Source organism: Erythranthe guttata, chromosome 11, assembly GCF_056151865.1.
Source record: "Erythranthe guttata isolate IM_541 chromosome 11, IM_541, whole genome shotgun sequence".
Taxonomy (NCBI): Eukaryota; Viridiplantae; Streptophyta; class Magnoliopsida; order Lamiales; family Phrymaceae; genus Erythranthe; species Erythranthe guttata.
In genome coordinates this window covers 18999835-19024880 of record NC_142543.1, presented here as the reverse complement: position 1 = coordinate 19024880, position 25046 = coordinate 18999835, and the positions used below count along the sequence as shown (strand labels likewise).

The 25046-nt window shown below is 34.4% G+C and overlaps 2 protein-coding genes across 2 annotated transcripts; one reads left to right on the top strand and one right to left on the bottom strand.

The window, feature by feature from the left end:
• Positions 1–13697: 13697 nt before the first annotated feature.
• Positions 13698–20891, top strand: LOC148767164 (protein FAR1-RELATED SEQUENCE 5-like). The gene is made up of 6 exons (XM_088825979.1): positions 13698–13879; positions 14257–16176; positions 16258–16421; positions 16523–16809; positions 17125–17271; positions 20791–20891. The coding sequence occupies exons 1-6, from the start codon at positions 13826–13828 to the stop codon at positions 20889–20891; spliced, it is 2673 nt and encodes an 890-aa protein (XP_088682105.1). The 5' UTR covers positions 13698–13825.
• Positions 20892–21417: 526 nt separating this feature from the next.
• On the bottom strand, positions 21418–24935 carry LOC105960963 (mitochondrial outer membrane protein porin of 34 kDa). Its single transcript, XM_012985183.2, has 6 exons — positions 24499–24935; positions 24327–24394; positions 23222–23332; positions 22927–23013; positions 22638–22846; positions 21418–22045 (listed from the first exon to the last, which is right to left on the bottom strand). Exons 1-6 carry the CDS (start codon positions 24545–24547, stop codon positions 21739–21741), a joined length of 831 nt encoding a protein of 276 aa, XP_012840637.2. The 5' UTR covers positions 24548–24935; the 3' UTR covers positions 21418–21738.
• Positions 24936–25046: the final 111 nt, after the last annotated feature.

The window sequence follows — 25046 nt, the reverse complement described above, 5'->3', positions numbered from 1 at the left end:
AGAAAAAACATCAACCTTACCAGAAATACCTGGTTGAGCTACGTTGACAATGGGTTGTGATTTTTCCTCTTGGATTGCTCGAATGTCCCCTTGCATTGCTACTGCTACTTTGCCAGTAACAATTTTTCTTGGTTTCTTTGAAAAATCCCACCATTCTAGATAGCCAATGATTTCATAACATCGTTGTTTCGAGTGTCCCGTTTCACCACAATGACTACAAAGAAAAGTATTATTTTTTCCAGTTGGTGGGTTATTTCGTCCCTTGTTTCGGTGAACCACCATGGCTGAGGTTTCAGAGACCGGTCGAGAACTTCCCATAATATGCCTTTGTTGAGCATCCCTTCTTACATACGCATATGTACTCTCTAGATCCAACTTTGGGTCCTTCCGCAAAATCTCACCACGAACTTGATCAAATTCATCATCGAGCCCGTTCAGGAATATATGAACCCGCAGCCTCGCCATAATGGAATGCATATTTACAATCCCTTGAACCGCTTCTTCTTGTGTTATTATTCGCTGGTCGATTTCCTGAAAAATTTCGATTAGTTCATTATAGTAGGTGGACAACGGTCGACCATTTTGTATGGTGGTGAAAGACTTCTGATTCAATTCAAACAAGCGAGTCTCATCGGATCCATCGTAGAAAGTTTTTGCAACAGCTTCCCAGATCTCCTTAGCCGTGGCTAGCCTAATAAAATCGCTGCATCAGATGGGGGCTCATTGAGTCAATTAGCCAACTCTTAACTCTGTGGTTGTCGGTAATCCATGTCGAGTAGCCGGAATCGCCGGCTGCTGGCTTTACGGTTTCACCAGTTAGGTATCCGACTTTGTTTCGTGCTCCAATTCGCATTTCCATTAACTGTGACCATAATGGAAAATTCGTTTCATCCAGTACAATACTTGTGGGAAAAGATGAATTATCTTGTTGGACTATGATTGATGGTGGTGGGATATTCATATTTGTGGTTGGAATGACAATTGATTTAGTGAGGTATGGATCTCCCATTCAAATTCAAAAAAAAAATATGCTCAAATTCAAAAAACAAACTCCTCTGGTACCATGTAGAACGGATGTTTTGGGGAAAACATTTCGATATATTTTTATTCTTCTCATACAGAGGAAGATATATACACGTAAATCTATTCTATTCTAAGAAATATAAATGTACAAGGAAACAGATTATTCTCCATAATTACTGATTCCTAGAATAAAGATTAATTGCAACAGTCTCGGGATTTGATCGAATCCCTCATGCTAACACAGTCCATGACATTATTTAATTATATTCCTTTTTTATTTGCTTAAACAAGGAAACGATCTTTCTTTTTTTTGCAAATTTATTTTTTCATCCTATAAAAGTATCTTCAAATATATTTCGTATTATATATTTAAGGCAAAATATATATCTTTTAAATAAAAATACTACTTAGAGAGATAATATATATCTTTCAATGAATAATATAACTCAAATTACGATTTTTTTTCAACTACAAAAATAAATTTAATGCAGTAAAAATAAAAGTGAATGAAAAAGCATAAAGAAAAATAGCAATTTCACAACTAAGAATCCCCAACTTCATATAACATCATCACATACTACTTTACACAAAAATATTCGAAAAACTCGATATACTATTGAAACATAGAATCCTCAAAGAAAATCAAAGTTTCAAAATAAAATTCATGCGCCAATAAATTTTCTTTTGGCCCAGTTAGCAAATTTCATTACAAGTGGAGTGACGGCTTAGAACTTGAAGTAAGTTTTGGTCTGCTTCGGTCCACAAACTCTCGAAAGAGCAGAATGCACAACAGATGTGGGATCATTTGTACATGGAGCAGCCTCCGAGTCCTGAACCACAACAGATGTGGGAAAATTAGCAAATTCATGAGCAGTGTTCGATTCCGAAACAACATTAATTTCATTAGCAAATTCAGGAGCTATGTCCGATTCCGGAACCACATTGACATCAGTAGCGAATTCTAGAGCAGTCTCCGATTCTAGAACCAAATTGAGTTCATTAGCAGATTCAAGATCAATCTCCGATACAGGAACCACATTAACATCGATACCAAATTCAGGTTCTGTAAAACACAAAAAAGGAATTTCATTTAAATCCAATCCATAAATAAAAGCAAATACATCAACATATATAATAACATAAGTTTCAAACATACCTAGCATAACATCTTCGATACCGTCTACAGCATCAGCAGGACCAATTTCAACAGTTTCTTCAACAGGAGATGGCAGGTTCAAGTCAAACAAATTAACATGTTTCTCTTCAAAGTTCATACCAACACAAACTACAACAACCAAAATAAAAATACAAATCAAAACAAAATACCACTAAAATCAAAAGCAATCGTGAAAATGACAAAAATATTTCATCTAATCCAAAAAAATGAGCCATTACATTTAAATTTAAATGCTACAAATTAAAGATAGATCAATTTGTAACAATAGACATGTACCGGGAAACGAATATTTCAATGGCTCGGACAAATTTAAATCAAACAAATTTAATTTATAATATCACATTCAACTTTAATAAATACAACAGCTTCAGCACACATTTATACAACAGATAAATAGCAAAGTAAAAAATAAATCAAGAAAACAGAATATAAATATACAGTTTAAAAGAATCAAATTCCTCTCCAAAATACAATTAAAAAATGATAACATTGAATTTACCATATTTAAATCAAGCACATTTACCACTTTTGCAAATGTAAAACTCAAAATAGATATTATTTACATCCATCCATAAATAAAAGCAAATACAACAACATGTTAAATAACATAAGTATGTAAGATACCTGGCAAAGGATCTTCGATAACATGACCAATTTCAACAATTTCTTCCGCGGAAGCAGGCAGGTTCAAATCAAACGAATTCACACGTTTCACTCCAGAGTTCATAGCCACACAAACTACAACCAAAATAAAAATACAAATCAGCACAAGTAACACTAAAATCAATGGCAATGGTAAAAATGATGAAATTTAACAGGTACGAATTAAAAATACATCAATGTAACAATTAACTTCAGTTTCGGACAGACAAGAATCGAGACTGAGCATTACAATAGCTGGTCAAAGTTAAACCAAACAAATTTAATAAACATTGAATTTATAAAACTAGAATTCAACATTATTCATCACTAGAGGAAAATGACAGTCAACTTTAATAAAAAAAAAAAACTCTGCAGCACACATTTATACAACAGATAAAAAGCAACGTAAAAAATAAATCAAGCAAACACAATATAAAGATACAGTTTTACAGAATCAAATTCCTCTCCAAAATACAATTCAGAAATGATAATATTGAATTTACTATACAAATTTAAGTAAATCGAAATAGAGTTACCTTCACTTGCACATAGACTTGGTATTGGAAGTTCATCAACACGTACATCATTAGGATCAATTCTAGTGGAATCTTCCAACACCGAATTCAATACTAACAAAATTCAAGGAAACAAAAATAATAATTTATAAAATTCAAAAAAAAAAATAAGAAGGCATAATACATAATATTAAGCATAAGGTTACCTTGAGTTTCTGACAGACCAATATCAACAGGCGTGTCTTCCGAAGGTAGAGGCATATTTAAATCAAGCAGATGTACCACTTCTGCAAATGTAAAACACAAAATAGGAATTTCATTAACAACCACTCCATCAACTAAAACAAATACAACAAAACATTTAATAATATCAGTATCTAAGATACCTGGAATAGGATCTTCGATAAAAAAGACCAATTTCATCAATTTCTTCAGCCGCAGCATGCAGGTTCAAGTCGAACGTATGCACACGTTTCCCTCCAGAATTCATAGCCACAAACAGTAAAACAACCAAAATAAAAATACAAATCAACATAAGTAAAACTAACATCAAATGCAATCGTGGAAATGATGAAAATAATTAATCTAATTCAAATATGATAATATTACATCAACAACAGATCAAGTCTATAGCTAATTGTATATTCCCAAACCACCAGATACAATAACAAATCAAAATAAATAATTAACACAATCAACAGAATTATAAAATGAAATCCAGATATCAGACTCCAATAATTACAACGAATACGCTAATTTACACATAGATTTGCAAACAAATTCAGGCAAACGATCAAAGTTTATAAACCAAACTGCGAATTCGAAGATTATTATTACAGAACGTAGTTTAACACTAAATTCAAAACAAATTCGAGATTTCGCGACTGAAAGGTTAAATTAGACATAGATATTTCGAAATTTCGAGTGTTTGTGTGTGTGTTTGTGTGCGTGAGAGAGAGAGGAGAGAGAGAGTTACGAACTTACAGAATGAAAGCAAAAACCACCTCCTTGCAATCACCTCCTTCCTTGCGGCAGCTACAGCACAACCAACCACGACTGAAAATTTCTGAAATAAATCGTACGAATTAACACAAATTCGTAATTCAGGAAACGGTTACAAAAGAATATCAGAAAACCCTAACTAGTAGCAAACAAAGAGAGAGAATGCAGAGAATGTAGTCTGATCGTTTGGATGGAAATGAATTTTTTCAACAAATATTCGTTTTATAGTAAAGGGCGGGAGATGGGATGAACATATAAGATGTTGACACGTGTACTGGGTACACGTGTTCTCGGGCAGCATAATTTCATTTTCGGACATTTTCGGACCGGTTCGGACCGGTTCAACTGTCTGTTCCGGATCTGGTTATAATCTGATTACAGTAAAATTAAAAATTAAAAAGTGGAATTTTTATGGCTTTAAAAACAAGTTAAAAAAATTTAAAAAAAAAATAGGGATTCCATTGAAGGAGAATCAATAAGATCCGGTTATAATTTGATTATAGTAAAATTAAAAATTAAAATGTGGAATTACTATGGCTTGGCTGTAGAACCAAGTTAAAAAAATAAAAAAAATAAAATAAAATAAAAATGGATTCCATTGAAGGAGATTCAATAATAGGAGAAGACGAGATTTCATAATTTAAACAAATATAAAAGGGAGAGTGGTGAGAGAGAAAGAAATGGGATGGAATATGTGTATACGTATGTATGTATGTATATATATATATATATATATATATATACATAAAGGACTTTCAAAAGGTCAAGTTGAAAGGTCTTGTCAGAAAAGGAAGAATTTGAAGGGTTAAGGTTTAGATTAACCATGTTTACGGCGGTTGATTAGCAGTAATAAATTCGGATTGGGAAGGTCAGAGGTTGATTATGAGTAATAAATTCGGATTAGGAAGATCAGAGGTTTATTAGGGTTAAAGTTTGGGCTTCCGGGCCCAAGCAATAGTGAAAAAAAACCGGTCAAGTAAACCGGAGGTTTATTAGGGTTAAAGTTTGGGCTTCCGGGCCCAAGCAATAGTGAAAAAAAACCGGTCAAGTAAACCGGAGGTTTATTCCCGGTGGAAATACAGAGAGTTGTAGTGAAATATAAAAAATATCATTTTAATAATATTTTAATAGTAATAAAATTTATTTTAATTATTAAAAAATAAAAATAAAACTAAATAAATAAATCCGATTGAACCGGTCCAACCATGACCGAGTTGATGTCCGATACTCCTATCCGATTAAAAGTATCTTCAAATATATTTCGTATTATAAACATAGAATCCTCAAAGAAAATCAAAGTTTCAAAATAAAATTCATGCGCCAATAAATTTTCTTTCGGCCCAGTTAGCAAATTTCATTACAAGTGGAGTGATAGCTAAGAACTTGGAAGTAAGTTTTGGTCTGCTGCTTCGGTCCACGAACTCTCGAAAGAGCAGAATGCACAACAGATGTGGGATCATTTGCACATGGAGCAGCCTCCGAGTCCTGAACCACAACAGATGTGGGAACATTAGCAAATTCATGAGCAGTGTTCGATTCCGAAACAACATTAATTTCATTAGCAAATTCAGGAGCTATGTCCGATTCCGGAACCACATTGACATCAGTAGCGAATTCTAGAGCAGTCTTCGATTCTAGAACCAAATTGAGTTCATTAGCAGATTCAAGATCAATCTCCGATACATGAACCACATTAACATCGATACCAAATTCAGGTTTTGTAAAACACAAAAAAGGAATTTCATTTAAATCCAATCCATAAATAAAAGAAAATACAACAACATATATAATAACATAAGTTTCAAACATACCTAGCATAACATCTTCGATACCGTCTACAGCATCAGCAGGACCAATTTCAACAGTTTCTTCAACAGGAGGTGGCAGGTTCAAGTCAAACAAATTAACATGTTTCTCTTCAAAGTTCATACCAACACAAACTACAACAACCAAAATAAAAATACAAATCAAAACAAAATACCACTAAAATCAAAAGCAATCGTGAAAATGATAAAAATATTTCATCAAACCCAAAAAAATGAGCCATTACATTTAAATTTAAATGCTACAAATTAAAGATAGATCAATTTGTAACAATAGACATGTACCGGGAAACGAATATTTCAATGGCTGGGACAAATTTAAATCAAACAAATTTAATTTATAATATCACATTCAACTTTAATAAATACAACAGCTTCAGCACACATTTATACAACAGATAAATAGCAAAGTAAAAAATAAATCAAGAAAACAGAATATAAATATACAGTTTAAAAGAATCAAATTCTCCAAAATACAATTAAAAAATGATAACATTGAATTTACCATATTTAAATCAAGCACATTTACCACTTTTGCAAATGTAAAACTCAAAATAGATATTATTTACATCCATCCATAAATAAAAGCAAATACAACAACATGTTAAATAACATAAGTATGTAAGATACCTGGCAAAGGATCTTCGATAACATGACCAATTTCAACAATTTCTTCCGCGGAAGCAGGCAGGTTCAAATCAAACGAATTCACACGTTTCACTCCAGAGTTCATAGCCACACAAACTACAACCAAAATAAAAATACAAATCAGCACAAGTAACACTAAAATCAATGGCAATGGTAAAAATGATGAAATTTAACAGGTACGAATTAAAAATACATCAATGTAACAATTAACTTCAGTTTCGGACAGACAAGAATCGAGACTGAGCATTACAATAGCTGGTCAAAGTTAAACCAAACAAATTTAATAAACATTGAATTTATAAAACTAGAATTCAACATTATTCATCACTAGAGGAAAATGACAGTCAACTTTAATAAAAAAAAAAACTCTGCAGCACACATTTATACAAGAGATAAAAAGCAACGTAAAAAATAAATCAAGCAAACACAATATAAAGATACAGTTTTACAGAATCAAATTCCTCTCCAAAATACAATTCAGAAATGATAATATTGAATTTACTATACAAATTTAAGTAAATCGAAATAGAGTTACCTTCACTTGCACATAGACTTGGTATTGGAAGTTCATCAACACGTACATCATTAGGATCAATTCTAGTGGAATCTTCCAACACCGAATTCAATACTAACAAAATTCAAGGAAACAAAAATAATAATTTATAAAGTTCAAAAAAAAAATAAGAAGGCATAATACATAATATTAAGCATAAGGTTACCTTGAGTTTCTGACAGACCAATATCAACAGGCGTGTCTTCCGAAGGTAGAGGCATATTTAAATCAAGCAGATGTACCACTTCTGCAAATGTAAAACACAAAATAGGAATTTCATTAACAACCACTCCATCAACTAAAATAAATACAACAAAACATTTAATAACATCAGTATTTAAGATACCTGGAATAGGATCTTCGATAAAAAAGACCAATTTCATCAATTTCTTCAGCCGCAGCATGCAGGTTCAAGTCGAACGTATGCACACGTTTCCCTCCAGAATTCATAGCCACAAACAGTAAAACAACCAAAATAAAAATACAAATCAACATAAGTAAAACTAACATCAAATGCAATCGTGGAAATGATGAAAATAATTAATCTAATTCAAATATGATAATATTACATCAACAATAGATCAAGTCTATAGCTAATTGTATATTCCCATACCACCAGATACAATAACAGATCAAAATAAATAATTAACACAATCAACAGAATTATAAAATGAAATCCAGATATCAGACTCCAATAATTACAACGAATACGCTAATTTACACATAGATTTGCAAACAAATTCAGGCAAACGATCAAAGTTTATAAACCAAACTGCGAATTCGAAGATTATTATTACAGAACGTAGTTTAACACTAAATTCAAAACAAATTCGAGATTTCGCGACTGAAAGGTTAAATTAGACATAGATATTTCGAAATTTCGAGTGTTTGTGTGTGTGTTTGTGTGCGTGAGAGAGAGAGGAGAGAGAGAGTTACGAACTTACAGAATGAAAGCAAAAACCACCTCCTTGCAATCACCTCCTTCCTTGCGGCAGCTACAGCACAACCAACCACGACTGAAAATTTCTGAAATAAATCGTACGAATTAACACAAATTCGTAATTCAGGAAACGGTTACAAAAGAATATCAGAAAACCCTAACTAGTAGCAAACAAAGAGAGAGAATGCAGAGAATGTAGTCTGATCGTTTGGATGGAAATGAATTTTTTCAACAAATATTCGTTTTATAGTAAAGGGCGGGAGATGGGATGAACATATAAGATGTTGACACGTGTACTGGGTACACGTGTTCTCGGGCAGCATAATTTCATTTTCAGACATTTTCGGACCGGTTCGGACTGCGGGTTCAACTGTCTGTTCCGGATCCGGTTATAATCCGATTACAGTAAAATTAAAAATTAAAAAGTGGAATTTCTATGGCTTTAAAACCAAGTTAAAAAAAATAGGGATTCCATTGAAGGAGAATCAATAAGATCCGGTTATAATTCGATTATAGTAAAATTAAAAATTAAAAAGTGGAATTACTATGGCTTGGCTGTAGAACCAAGTTAAAAAAATAAAAAAAATAAAAAAAAATATATAAAAGGGATTCCATTGAAGAAGATTCAATAATAGGAGAAGACGAGATTTCATAATTTAAACAAATATAAAAGGGAGAGTGGTGAGAGAGAAAGAAATGGGATGGAATATGTGTATACGTATGTATGTATGTATGTATATATATATATATAAAGGACTTTCAAAAGGTCAAGTTGAAAGGTCTTGTCAGAAAAGGAAGAATTTGAAGGGTTAAGGTTTAGATTAACCATGTTTACGGCGGTTGATTAGCAGTAATAAATTTGGATTGGGAAGGTCAGAGGTTGATCAGGAGCAAGGTTGTCAGAACCGGACCGGACCGGCCGGTCCGACCGGTTCAACCGCGACCCGGCATCTTGGCGGTCTGGTTCAACACTGAAACCCGGAGAAATCAAAAACCGGGGTCAGAGAGCAAAACCACCGGTTCGACCGGAAAAACCGGAAAACCGGAAACCGGTGGAAGACCCCGTTTTTTGTCTAAAATGGTGCTTTGGAGGTCTTGGATGGTCGGATATGGGCTGTAAAGGTCGGTGAGGGCCGGATCTTGGGGTGAAGGCCGATAAACGTCGAGCAAAACCGGATCTAATCACTATGTCGCCGGAAATGGAGAGAAATGTAGAGAAGGAAAATGGAAAGGGAAGAAGGGAGAGGAAAGAGGCAGCTGTTTTCAAATGTACAGAGGAGAGAGAGAGAGAGAGAGAGAGAGAGAGAGAGAGAGAGAGAGGGAGAGAGTGGGGAAGGGGAGAAGTCAAGAGAGAGAAAAATGACAAGTGAGGTTTAATTAAATAAGAAAAATTGTATTTAGTAAATAAAATAATGTAGAATAAGGTGGATAGTAAAGTAAAAGAGTTGATTAAAATATATAAATAAATAGAGAAAATGGTATATTTAGGGAATAAGTTGTGTGAAATATATAAATAAATAGAAAAATGATAATTTTAAAGTACTAAAATTTATAAATAATGATAAAATCAAAAAATTAAAAAACCCGGGTTGAGCCCGGTTGAACCGGTCCAACCGTGACCCGAACGCTTTGCCGGTTTTATGTCCGGTCCGGTTCTGATAACATTGATCAGGAGTAATAAATTCGGATTAGGAAGATCAGAGGTTTATTAGGGTTAAAGTTTGGGCTTCCGGGCCCAAGCAATAGTGAAAAAAAAACCGGTCAAGTAAACCGGAGGTTTATTAGGGTTAAAGTTTGGGCTTCCGGGCCCAAGCAATAGTGAAAAAAAACCGGTCAAGTAAACCGGAGGTTTATTTCCGGTGGAAATACAGAGAGTTGTAGTGAAATATAAAAAAATATCATTTTAATAATATTTTTATAGTAATAAAATTTATTTTAATTATTAAAAAATAAAAATAAAAGTAAATAAATAAATCCGATTGAACCGGTCCAACCATGACCGAGTTGATGTCCGATACTCCTATCCGATTTTAAAAACATTGTGCTTCATGTACCATTTTATCAAGAGAAAAAAAATTAAAATACCTCTAAGGTCTTATTTTTATGAATTAAAATTATAAATATCGAGAAACTTTTTTGAAATATTTTGAAAATATGTTGAAATTTTTACCACACCACTGAAATCTCATGTTGTGTTTCATAATTTATGTAAGGCAAATTACGGCCACCCCTGAGTTACGTTCAAATTACAAAAACATTCCTCTTGCTTGGGTAATTACAGTCACCCCATCTCTACTATGTATTATCTTACGAAAATATCTCTTTTGAGATAAATTTAGGGATGTTTTTTCACCACAACACTGAAATCTCATATTGCGTTAAATAATTTATGTATCATTTAGGGCACGTTTGGCTAAAATTATTTTAAACACCTAATAAGTTTGTACGTTTGATAAACTGTTTTAAGAGCTGATACATCTTATTTTTAAGGGTAAATTACAACCACCCCCTTGAGGTATGGTCAAATTACGAAAAAACACCCTCCATGTTTGGGTAATTATACAATCACCTCTCTCAACTATAAATATTCTTACACGTCTACCCTTGCGGTGTCAAATTTAGTGGAATCTTTTAGATTATATGGAATATTCTAAATTTTGTTCCCGTTTTATCCCATTCGAATTCCACATTTTGAAGCAAGGAGATCATAAGATGTGTTTTTGGCTTGTAAATATCAAATTGTGATGCATCAGAAATTGTATTTTTGCATAAAACGAGTACAAACTAGAGAACATTACACGAAACCTATAAGATTATGTTAAATTTGGCACCATAAGGGTGAACGTGTAAGAAAATTCATGGTTGAGGGGTAGTTGTATTATCCAAATAGGAAGGGTTTTTTCGTAATTTGACCATACCTCAGGAGGTGGTTGTAATTTATCCTATTTTTTAAATTAATTTTTGAAGTGTTTGGATAATGGGTTTATAATATGTTTATACTCATTATTAGATCTTAAATAAAAAGATGTGGCATACGTATTTTTCAAAATAATCTTATTTGCTCTCGAGCAGCTTACTTTATGATTTTTTAAGATATTTTTAAAAAAATTGTCAAAAACTTTGTGAGAGCTTATAAGCTCTTAAATATCTTATAAACTTTGTTTATAACTTATAAGTTTAATCAAAGACCCTCCTAGTTTCAATATTATTAAGAGTAAAAACATGGTATCTTTTAAAAAATGAATAAAATAAATATAAAATGGATTGGCGTTGTAAGTCATACAAAATTGCAATTTTCTGATTATTTAATGTGTTTTGCCTCATTTCCAAATTCTTCCGATTCTTCCTCCAAAACCAAATTACCTTCGTAATTATGCCTTTGGTGGAACTAATTTCAACACAAATTACGAAACAACCACTCTTTTATGAGACAACGAACTAATTTGCTTGTAGATTTGAGATAAGGACAAATTACGAAACAACCACTCTTGTTTATATTATTATAGATACCTCTCAACTATGTATTGTCTAAAAAACACTCATTCAATTGATAAATTTAAGGATATTCATTCGGTATAATCGTACTATTGATCTACACACACTAATCTATATATGTGTGTGGTTGTCTGTATATAAATGGTAAAGATCTACATTCTACACCATGTAGCATAGAATAAACCCAAAAAATAGAAGAATCAATGATAATAACTAGAACAAATTCAACGAAAACAAGTTAATACTAGACCAATATCAAGCTAGTCTAATAAATATATATATTTAAGTAGTAAAAATAAATAAAAAAGCACATGATGCCATAAATGGAAACAAATAGATATGAAGAATTGATGTCCAATTTAAATGGAAATAGTAAATAGATAAATGTAAACAAATTCAACCAAAACATGATAATACTAGTCCAATTTTTTTTTCTTTTTTTTTTAAGGGGCATTAATAATTTATGTCTGAAGATGACGTCACATCAGCTTCATGTGTCGAAACTTGAGGATCATGAGATCAAGACATGAATGAGAAGCGGCGTCAGTGTCGGTGTCAGGATCCAACAATAGTTTTGCTCTGTAAGATTTCTGGAGGGTGTTCATTCTGTCGGTAAATCATTCCACTGTAGAATTAAGCTTGTCGTGATACGGCGGGAGGGACCCATTCTTCCTCAGGTAATAGTAGATCATCAGATAGTCAACCGCCTTTTCAACCTGATTCGCCCTTTCCATCAGTTCCCGGTGCTGCAAATCCAGCTCTTCAAATCTTTTGTAGACGGCATTATTATTATTATCATTATTATTATTTGGGATGATTATTGACGGTGGTGAAAACAATGGTGGCGGCGGTGGCGGTGGTGGCAACACCATCTCCGGTGGTGGGTTGCTCAGTACCGGGTCGGCTAGTACGGCTTCAGCGTCAACAGGGTCAATATAGGTTTCGAAATTATCCCACGCGTAGTCCAATGCTTGTTCGATTTATTTGAGATATTCTTCTGTTACCGAGTATATGTATTCGGGGGAGCTCTCAGAATTTTCCATCTCGATCTTCATCTCCATAATGTTATTTTTCTACAAAAAATATATTCGTCACACGTAGAATTATACAATATAGCATTAATCCACCAATAACAAAAAAAACATAATTAAGTAAATAATTAAAAAAAAATCAAAGTAGAAACACATAGAGATCGAGACACATATTATAGAATACGTGAGACAGTACAAATTCGAACGCATGAACAAAAGAAATTCGTTCCTCGGGCGGAAAATTGTGATTTTTTTTTCTATACACAGCACCAAATTCGAACTCATGAACAAAAGAAATTCAGATTATAACACAAGAATTGAACGGAATCGCAATTTACATTCAATAAACGACCAAAGGAATCGGAAGAGAATAATCCAAAGAAAACCAAATATAAGTAACAAAGATTATATAGAGATTATAACTCACCTTATTCAATTATCTGAACTCCTTCAAGAGAAGATGAAGAAAAAAAAGTTGAAAGGTAAAAACCTTGGATAGTTTGTGTTGGCAACGGATTGCATGCAGGTGTTTATATAATAGTTACTGTAATTAATTCGCTTCCATATTTATTATTCAGTTCATGGCATTATTTAACTATATTCCTTCTTTGTGTTTGTTTAAATAAGGAAACGATCTTTCTTTTTTTTGCAAATTTATTTAATTCATCATATAATGGTATTTTAAAAAGGGATTCACTATTTCAAATACTATTTTTTGCTTACTTGAATACCAAAAAAATAAAAAATAAATAATTAATTGTAAATTACTTTAATACCCTTAATGAAAATTAAAACCAAAAAATATTACAAATATTATTTTTCTTTCTTAAAAACCAAATAATCAAATACCTAAAAAAAACATTTCCCTCCTCACTCACAAACCCCTCACCTCCTCCACCTCCTTCTTCTCCCTCCCCAAAAACCCTCCTAAAAAACCCCAAAACAAAAGAAATCAAAACCTTACACAACTTGCAAAATGGCCTCAAATGACAATAGAATGGTAGTTTACGAGCAAGGAGAACCCATTCAGGTATGTATTCATGTATTTTTTGAGCTAAAACATCGATTTTGAAATTTTTTTTTTTTTAAAACTCGCCATGTATTTTCGACACATACAGGTCGAAAATACCCTTATTTTTCGACGTGTATGTGTCGAAAATACCCTTAAGTTCCGACACCAAAGTGTCGAATTATGATACAATTTTCGACACTTTAGTGTCGAAAATATGGGTAATTTTCGACACTAAAGTGTCGACAATTGTATCATAATTCGACACTTTGGTGTCGAAACTTAAGGGTATTTTCGACACTTAAGTGTCGAAAATATGGGTAATTTTCGACACTTAAGTGTCGATTTGGTTCCTGTTGCAAATTTACTTGTCTTATATTTTCGACACTTTTGTGTAGATCGATTGCACCCATTCATTTACCACGTCAGAAAAATTCCCAACAAAAGAAGCTTTAATGGCATGGGTTCGTGAAGTATGTAAAAGAATTGGAATGGTGTTAATGATTGGGGGTTCGAGTGACGGGGATAGAGGACGTAGGACACCGTATGTGATTGTTCGTTGTGAGCGTGGGGGCCATTATGTTGGCAAGAAGGTACCAGGTGAAGATGATCAAAGACCGGGAAAAAGGAGCACCGGTTCAAAGAAATGCAATTGTCCGTTTAAATTGAAGGGGACAAGAGAACACAAGGATGATGAAAAGGCTGAGTGGAAATTGGATGTTAGTTGTGGTATTCACAACCACAACTTATTCGAAAACTTGCACGGACACTCTTATGCCGGAAGATTATCAAAGGAGGATGTTTCCTTTGTTCACACTATGAAGAAAGCAATGGTGAAACCAAGGGCATGTCTAAGAGCATTGAAGCAAAAGGACCCGTCTAATGTAACTGGTATGAAGACAGTTTACAATACTATCTCTAAGTTAAATTTCAGTGAATTGGATGGGAGATCTCAATTGCAATCATTGTTCGTCAAGTTGAAAGAAGATGAATACCTCTCGTACCATAGATCGAACGAGTTGAATGCGATTACCGACTTGTTTTGGATCCACCCGAAATGCATTAAGTTGGCACAGTCGTATCCGTACGTATTCGTCATCGATTGCACGTACAAGACCAATCGTTACGGACTCCCATTTCTTGAGATTGTGGGTTTTACTTGTACCAACAAGACGTTCTCAATTGCCTTTGCATACTTGGACCACGAAAAGACGGAAAATTTTGAATGGGCGTTGCGTTGTTTGAAGGAGGCCATGACCAGTTGTCCTCGGCCTAATTGCATTGTAACAGATCGAGATTTGGGTTTAATGAAAGCAGTGGCCAATGTGTATCCATCGAGTCATCACTTGCTGTGTCGGTGGCATGTGAACAAGAATATAGTGGCCAATTGTAAAAAATTGTTCCCAAATGACATCACCAAATGGAAGCAATTTCAGTCGAGTTTTTCGGCTCTTATTGAAAGAAATACCATAGAGGAGTTCAATGAGGATTGGGAGGATTTGAAAAGAACATTTATGGGTTATCTCCCGGCTATAGAGTATGTAGCTAATTCATGGTTGGATCCGTACAAGGAGAGACTTGTATCGGTGTGGACAAATAAGTATACTCATTTTGGAACGTACACTTCTAATAGGGTGGAGGGGGCACACGGACGAATGAAAAGGGATGTGCGTAATTCAACTGGCACATTTGTGGATTTGTATACGAAAGTCCACAATCAAATTGTCGAACAACACAATGACATCAAGGCTTCCTTTGAAGTAAGTAAAAATACTTACGAGCACACTTTCAAAACGTTGATATACAATGAGCTTCGTGGAAGTATCTCAAAATACGCTCTGCAACTACTCAAAGTTGAGGTGGACAATGCGAAACTATTGCAACCGAGCGATATGGGTTGTAGTTGCGCCATCCGAACAACCCACAGTCTACCATGTCGCCATGAACTTCATGAGTATGTTGTTGTGAACAAATGTCCTATCCCACTTGAGTTAATAGGCTCGTATTGGAAACACATGAGTATGGAGCCCGTCGCGACCACAGGCCAAGTCATCCTACCAACCATCGACGAAGAATTATCGGAATACCAGAAGCTCTTTGAATGTGCCGATCTCGATGCAAGAACTCGATTGCGCAACCATTTGAGACATTTTACCCACCCAGAGAAGACTAACCTTACGGAGCCAAGTGAAAAAGTTGTTAGCAAAGGTCGACCGGCAAAAAGTAGGAAAGACAAATCAAGCACCCGGGACAAATCACATTTTGAGTATGTGGAGCCAAAGAAAAAAAAATCGAAGCAAGCTAGTTGTTCTCCAAAGGTAAATGTCGCTACTATCGTCTCATTTCATTGAAATTGTATTTTATAATTGTGCTGAGTAATGAAGTGTAATATACTGCAGCTTATACCTGTACTGATGAGATTACGAGGGCATTCGAATGATTCTTTCAACACTATACCAACTCAAGAGTCAGGAAAAAGCACTATACCGACACAAGAGTCGTTCAAACCATTATTTGAAGATGCAGATGTGGGATTGCCACCAGGTTTGTTCGGCAAGAATAAGTACATTGACACGATCCATCCACGATTTCGTATGCACGTTCGAGAAATCATCAATGTCGGTTCTCCGCACTATCTCCCATGTTGCCTGTCTTGTCGCACAGTATAGTACACCCGAGCAAAAATAACAAATACGCCCGAATGGCGTTTGTCCTCTTCTCCGCACTATCTCTCATGGTCACTTTGCTAAATTTAGCCTTCAACCATTCCAACTTGACCGCTTTCTTCTTGTTTACATCGTCCGGGTACTCACCTAGCAACTCGAACATCAAAGTACTGGGGATCGTTTTGGAATCACGGACCAAACGCTCGCAAGCTACGGTACGCCCAACAACTGGCAAACCGACCAACGTACTCACATCGTCAAGTGTGATGGTCATCTCTCCAACAGGTAAGTGAAATGTGTTGGTAGCTGGCTGCCATCTCTCTATGAAGGCTCTAAGTAGATGGCCGTCCACAGTATTGTACGATGCCTGTACAACTGACATTAAACCACATCTTTGTACTACCTCTGTAATAAACGGCGCCGGCTCCCAACCTTTCAAAGTTCCTGTGTGATTTCGTATTCGAAATTCTGAGCCGCGCTCCGAACGATCTGGCCCTCCGTTCACAATATGATAAGCAATGTGCTTATCAAATTTTGTGTACAATTCCGGTATCTCGGGACCTCGGACCGGTTCGTTGCTCGAATCACCAACTTCTACAGTCGAAGGTAGAACCGGCACCGGATTCGTTGACGAAGAACCCTCTCCAGACTTCTTCTTGGTCGTGGTCTTTTTCTTGGTCGTGACTGGTATGCCCTTGCCTCTATCGGATAATTCCTTCCTCTTCTTACGGTTCGAGACAGTCGGAGGTATACGAGGTTCACGTGGTTCTTCCACTGCAAAATAACACACAAATAAAAATTAATATACATAATATAAACACAAGCAAATAAAAATAGGAAAAAAAAAAATTCACAGTTTAAATTCGACAGCTACCTGTCGAAAATTGGTTGAATTTTCGACAAGTCGCTGTCGAAAATTCAACCAATTTTCGACAGGTAGCTGTCGAATTGCCAAAATTCCAAATTCAACAATTTCACCATTTTCGACATCTACATGTCGATTTTTGATGAATTTTCGACATCAACCTGTCGAAAATTCATCGAAAATCGACATATACAGGTCGAAAATGGTGAACGAAGAACCGACCCACGAATCTCAAATCAATGCTCAAATCGACTGAAATCAGATGCACCCATTACTAATTAACGATCATTCTAACCTAAAACAACCAAATCCTAATTACCCATATCAAACAATCAAATCTTAAATAAATATTAAAGAAAAAAAATCGAAACAACTATAACTTACTATTCGAAGACGACGACGGCGGCGGCTTTGGGCGACGTTGGGCGGCGTTCGGCGGTGTTTGGCGTCGGCGTCCGGCGGCGGCGATGGTTGGAGCGGCGGCGGCGGCGTCGGGCGGCGTGGGAGGGGTGGACGGAGGGAGGGGTGGACGGAGGGAGGTTTTTTTGTGTTTGAATTTTTTTTTTCTTTTTTTTTATTTGGTTTTCAAATAGGTAATTTCAAAGAAAAATTGATGTAATTAGTATTTTGTATGAAAGGGTATTTTTGTACTTTTATTTTTATTTTGGTATTAAAGTAAAAAAAAACTTATAAATATGTACTCAATTGTGGTTTTCAACTTGGTAGTATTCAACTAAGCAAAAATTAGTATTCAAAATAGTTGCCCCCTTTTAAAAAAGGGGTCTTTAGCAATAAACCCCTTGGATGAATAATAAATGGTGATATGTCCAACCCTCAAATCTTTCTTTGTGATAAACCCCTACAAATATTAATTCCAATACTACCCTTCTAAAATTATAAAATCTCCTACCCAATAATTAATAATTCCACGTCGTGTTCCTTAAATAATGCCAATATAATAGCGATTTTTTTCCAACTCAATATCCAAGTTCCTTATAATCAGCCAACTAATTAAAGAAAAAATAAAAAATAAAATCAGCTCAATAACCGAGCTCCATAAAATCAGCCACCAAATCAAAAAAAAAAAAAAAATCTGCTTCATCACGTACAAAAATTAAAACCCACTAATCAAAACTTTGCAGACCTAAGCTTTTATTTTTTTTATTTTTTATTTTTTATTTTTTTATTATTTATTTGTTTTAATTTTTTTTAATATTTCTTAAATTCTTTTTAAACGAAAAATTGAAATTTCCCCCGACAAGTTTACTATGCTGAATATGACTATAGTTGAATATGACTATAGCCGAATATGACTGTAGTTGAATATGATTATAGGCATATTTTCTTAATTTTTTTAAACGAAAAATTGATTTTTTTTTCCCCAACAAGTGTACTACGCCGAATATGACTATAGTTGAATAAGACTATAGTCTAATATGACTATATGTGACTATATAACTGTAGTCATATTCTTTCTTTATATTGCACTTTTTAAAATTTTTAACTTCAAAATTTCGATTATATAGTGCGGTAAAGTGATGTTTATCAAATTATATAAAACAACAAAGATTACCTATTGTGTAGGGAAACAATGCAATCAACATCCACACAAAAAAATCACAAAAAACCACAATTTGAATCTTGTTATTACAAGTCAACTTGAAACGAGAATAGAACATATTCGAATATGACTACAATCATATTCAACAATAGTCATACTCGAAAAATACATAAATATGACTATAGTCATGTTGCTGCTACCGTACATATTTGAACTGTATTTTCAGATCTGGAAAAAAAGAAAAAAGAAGGAGAAATCGAAAAATACATAAATAAAAAAATTAATAAAAAATCATTATATATATATATATATATATATATGATGGGCTCTCTCTCTCTCTCTAATATTCAAAACCACACACAGTCACAAGCAAAAAAATTTAAATGCCAAAAGGCATCTTGAGTTGCTCATAAGCTTCCAAGAACACGAAAACAGAAAGTAGCAAAAAAAATCGAATAGTCACATTAGAACCAGACTATAGTCACGTTGACGTTGCTACTTCAGATCTGGAGAGGAAAAAAAAAAAATCAAAAATAACGAAATGAAGGTGGTATGATGTGTAGGAGGCGACAACATGAGTTTTTTGGGAGGTTTGACACCGTAGCAAGTCTTGACGGCACAACACTCGTGAAAAAAAACTCACCCTCACTTGACGAACAACATCCAGACAGAAGACAATATCATTGTTCGTATCCATCCCCATATCAAAGTTCTTTCACATATAAACACCAAAAAAATAGTAGCAATTATTTTTTGCACCAAGACAGGAACACCAAGTTGGGTGAGATTGAATTGAATCTCAGAGGTTGAGAGATCAATGTTTCGTAAGCGCAAAAAAGAAAAAAAAAATATCGACAAATAATCATATAAGAATCGAGAGGTGTCTGTAATAATATATGATGTTACCCTAATTGTGAGAGAACGAGAGGAGAGGGAGAACAAAGAGAGATATGGAGATATAAAGAGAGAATTAATGTAATCCTACAATCACGTAAGAGGTTATGGAAAATAAATATTGTAATTATTTAAAAACTGAAATGATAAATGTCGTTTTAATTTTACTAATGTCGTTCTGACTTCGAAAGTGATTTTGACTATTTTCTATTTTGAATTTGGCAAAGTTCAAAAGACGGTAACTGTAGTCCTTTGAGATAGCTTTCCAATACAACATGAATCACCTGGATTGGATGTCGGGTGACAAAGTTATGCATGAATGAGTTACGTTTTAAATTTTACATAATTTAAAACATCAAAGTTGTGGGCAGTGTTCATTAATTCATGCATAACTTTCTCAACCGACATCCAATCTTGGCGATTCAAATTAGATTCGAATGCTAACTCAAAGAATTACAAATTTCATGTTCTGAATTTTGCCAAATTCAAACTCGAAAATGGTCAAAACCACGTTTGAAGTCAAAACGACATTATGAAAACTGAAACGACATTTATCACCTCCCATTTAAAAAACACTTACTTATAAGGGTAGTTTTGGCTTATCACGTTTATTGAGGGGGTTTCACTAATTAAGATTGAATTTTGGGTTTTGACAAAAGTCTTAAAAGTCAAATGGGTTTTGCTCATAATATTTTCCATTTGAGGGGGTATTGCATATTTCCCCTTTAAAAAATATATCGTACTATTTGTTTTTCAGAATATATATATATATATATATATATATATATATATATATATATATATATATATATTATCTTTAATTATGTACCTTTAAATATTACATAATGCTCCTTGTCCAGTTCAAATAAATTTGTATCGAATAAATCAGAAATTGAAATTCATTTGTCCAAGTGTTCTACGAAATGATCGTTTGGAAATTGAGAAGATGATGAGGAAGAAGACGAAGAGCATTGCCACGGGTTTGCGCATGACAGCGAAGAAGACGAGAAGAGACGCGTGTGGAAGCTTGGAGCAGCACCCTTCTGAACTTGGAGAGAGACGAGAGGATTAAATGGTCTCTTAATCTGAAATTTCGTACATCGGAACACTTTATTTTGTTTCCAAAAATGATTTTATACTTCTTTTGTGTCAATTTTTTTGTAGCTTTGAAGATTTTTATACTTTAGAATCCAATAAAGAATTCAAGCTCGAGCCAAAAAAATTCAACTTGTCGAGCTCGAGAATAAGCGGACTCGGCTCGAGTTCTGCGCGTTCACACCCCTAGTTATTTCTCATCTCAAAGATTATCAAAGAAGCACAACTGCTCAAGAACAAAGCTAAGCCCAAAACCTTCAAATGAGTACAGTTATAAAATAATTGCCCACAAGTGATACAAACCACCGTATGAAAATTGCTCTGTTTTTATATCTAGAAATTTGGTATTTTACGTATGAAATGCAGATAATATGGGCACAACATCACATGAAATTGTTTGCCCAAAGCTAATAACAGCAAACAATTTCACACATCTTGCCTTCGAAATAAACTGCGCAAGTAAAATGCAAACACAAAATTTTCACAGCTCCAAGGGCAAAACATCCCCTGAAATTCACTTATTCTCAGTCATATCAAACATAGTTTTACGACATGACAAAGTCTGGTACCTGCCGAACCAGAACCGAAGACAACTTTAATAAGAAACAAATAATAGCTGCCCTGATTCGATTTAAGAAAATTTCAGGCTCAAAAAGTGTTCAACTGTTAAACGAGAAAGAGAAGTCGTTATATAGTCAAATGGAATTAGGAAATCAACCAACAGCCTAATTGTCTTTCTACAACCACCCAACACGACAAGTTCAATTCTCATTCAAACCCTAAAAAAAGGAAGAATCGTTTAAGGCTTGAGGGCCAAAGCCAAGCCAAATTTGGCACTCTTGTCAAAAGCTTTGGCATCGACTTCAGTAGAAACGGTGATGAGAGACTTTGGGCGCCACTCGTGCTGGATCAGAGCGCTAACCTTGCCAGCATTGTTCACACGTGCTTTCACGTTGGTGAGTGGGTCCAGTGAATGCTGAGTGCCAACTGTGATAGTGTTCTCGCTGCTCGAGAAGCTGTGGGTAAACTCTCCACCCACTGCAGTGTTGGTCAATGGGCTCACTGTGTGGTAGTATGATGCACTCACCGAATCAAACTTGTTGTTCCTACACCAAGAAAATGGCAGATTCAGAATTTTATCGGGAATACATAAACCAAAGACAAAACTATGTTTGATTCAGAATAGTGTTTTGGGAAAAGATTTTGAAGAATGGGGGTAATGTTTGTTTATTATATGTTGGGGATATAAGTAAAATTGAGAGGATCTTGAAATGGTAAACAAAACACCGATTTATGCATTTCTCGAATGAGAAAAAGGGATTTTGAAATGTAAACGAAACATATTTCATTTTGGGAGAATGACGTTGAAGGGAAAAAAATTTGAGAGTGGGAGTGATGTTTGTTTATATGTTCGGATAATGAGTAAAATCGAAAGAATTTTGAAATGGTGGTAAACGAGAAAAGGGATTTTGAAATGCAAACGAATTTCATTTTGAGGGAATGGTGTTTTGGGAATAGATTTTGAGAATGGAAGTAATTTTTGTTTATGTTTTATGGGAAATCGTATTATAGATGATGGAAAATAATTTGGAAATGTAAACGAAGGCAACTTGAGTGCATGTTTTAACAGTTGCCCAGATTATAATTTCAATAAATTTAGGATAAACAAACAAGAAGAAGCAATTGACACCAACTTACAGAGTCACTGCAGCTATAAGATCAGCATTTGTGAAGCTAGCGCCAAAGTTGTACTTGAGAAAAGCTCCTTCCTTGGTATCAAAAGACACATCACTTCCCAGAGCAAGCTTGTTGTTACCAAAAACACCAGCGAAGTTTACAACGGGATTGGCAGTCAATCCAATGCTTGAGCTCAATCCAGCATAGTCGTGCAGATATTGAAGTTCCAACTACAATGGTCAATCGTGAACAACGAATTAGAACGGAGGGCCTAAATGTAGTCGAGAAAAGAACTTGAAATCTAGCTTACCTTTCCAGACCTTTGATCAGGAGCTTTAAAGCTCAATATTGTCTTCAATCCAGGGGTAAGCTCGTCAACTGTTATAGTAGTAAAGAGCTGCAATTGGCTTCAATAAGTCGGTTAAATGTTTCAAAGGTAGACAAAATCCAATATTAGTATTATTTAACAATTTACAATAGAATGTTACTGAAGAGATCATACAAATATCTTGATGCCAACTTCTCTTGGCCGCAAGAGAATAATAATTGGAAAGTACGACATGAATAAACGTAGTCCAAGGAGAGCAGCAGATGGCAAGGCTTACATTTGAGCTCGTGTCCACTTTAATATCAGTGGTGACATTCTTGTTCTTGAATTGAGTGTTGACATCAGCCAGAAACAGCTCGCCTTTCTTTGTACCCGACGAAGTGAGAGTCTGACAAGAAACGAAAAACCAAAAACAATAAACATATGCTTAAGACAGAGAGGTAAAAATCAAGAACTCATCAGGCCAATAATTACATTTAAAAAACCAAACCAAAGGAATCAAGAGCAACAGAGAACTACATGAAACCACATGCCCATAGAAGTAACAAATTCCATTAATTGCTAGTTCCTAAAAAGTACTAACGGCTTTACCAACTTTGCATCAGTTATTACCAATACTTGCATTGCTCAAGGATTATTTTTACTGTCTACTCCATTTGAATCTATTTTATGTCCCAGTCTTTTGAGAAATGAGATGAACTAGACACATACACAATCTAATAAGCATCTCATATAACTTACAAAAGCAACACCCTGTGTTTTCCTTTGATAACGAAGTAGTATTTTCCAGACCAATGTGTTTTCGTGTTGAGTTTTATTCTAATATTGCATCGTCTAAACATCAAAATACTACAGTGAAACAAAAGAAGCTCAGTTTACAGTGTTTTTCACTAACAAATTCAACTAACGCCCAAATTAATTAACAAATGACAGTAACTTATATTCATGAATATTGTTCATCGTTAACCCTAAAAAAACTCAGAAACGAGTTGTCAATGGACAAACATGTGAGCGCAACTATAGACCAACAAATTAATGGAGACTGCATACATTTACCACAAAATCTCAACAAATCTACTTCAACAATCGGCATATATCTCAAACGCACAGAGAAAAACACACGAAACAACCACCAATTTCCAGATATCATCCATGCCGCAAGTTAAAATAGCTATTCAAACATACAAAAGCAAAAATATAATTACCGAACAAAAAAAAACCTAGTTATTTTTTTTAGTTTAAATCACGTATATTTCACCGGAAAATAGTTTCACCAACACAGAAGAATTTTTAGTATATAAAACACAGCTCCACGCGCGCAAACTCACACACATATATCTTTAACAATAATAAAATCAGATCCGCAAAAAAAAAATACTTACAACTCCAGTGGGAGAGTAGGTGGTGAGCGTAAACTTCTGGTCGCTGTTGTAATCCTTGTTCAGAAGATCTATTTCAAAAAAAAAATTATACATAAAAAACGAAAACAAAAATGAAGGAACAAATAAATGAAATCGAATATTAGCAGAAAAAAAAAAAGGATGGAATCAAAACCTCGAGCTCTTTTGCCAATATCAGAGTAGAGACCTGGACCTTTGCCCATGATTCTTCACTTAAAATTGATAACCGAAAATTCACGAAGAAGAGAGAGAGAGTAGAGAGAGAGAAATGAATGTGTGCAGTGCGGTTTGTTTAGCAGAGATGCTATTTATATATATAAGCAGTGACGAAGGCTAATTTTTCTGTTGTGGATTTATTTTTTGAAGGGCGTGTTTGTTCGGGAATTAGAGCCGTTGATGAGGTAGGGGTGGGGCGTGAGGTTTAATCTGGACCGCTGGTTGATTTTTTAGTGCAGAATACATTTTTGTTGTACTCTTATCATTTTGCAAGAGAGCTGTATTGTTCCCCAAGAAAATGCCACGTTTGATAATTTACGAAAATTATTATTTGAAATTAAGAATATTGTCACTGCTGTATTGTTCCCCAAGAAACTAGAAAGTGCTTTGTTTGGCCATTAGGAAATTTATACATTGATATAAGAAATATATAATTAATATTTAGGATCTTTTTATACGAATATATATATATATACTATATTACGA

Excerpts from the sequence above, each read along its gene's own strand:
- LOC105960963 (XM_012985183.2), bottom strand. The coding sequence starts at position 24,547 with ATGGGCAAAGGTCCAGGTCTCTACTCTGATATTGGCAAAAGAGCTCGA. Across the intron at positions 22,847-22,926 it reads CTGATCAAAGGTCTGGAAAG|TTGGAACTTCAATATCTGCA; the intron begins GTAAGCTAGATT and ends TGACCATTGTAG. Across the intron at positions 22,046-22,637 it reads CTTATAGCTGCAGTGACTCT|GAACAACAAGTTTGATTCGG; the intron begins GTAAGTTGGTGT and ends TTCTTGGTGTAG.
- LOC148767164 (XM_088825979.1), top strand. The coding sequence starts at position 13,826 with ATGGCCTCAAATGACAATAGAATGGTAGTTTACGAGCAAGGAGAACCC. Across the intron at positions 16,422-16,522 it reads GGTTTGTTCGGCAAGAATAA|TATAGTACACCCGAGCAAAA; the intron begins GTACATTGACAC and ends CTTGTCGCACAG. Across the intron at positions 17,272-20,790 it reads ACGGTTCGAGACAGTCGGAG|ATGATGAGGAAGAAGACGAA; the intron begins GTATACGAGGTT and ends GAAATTGAGAAG.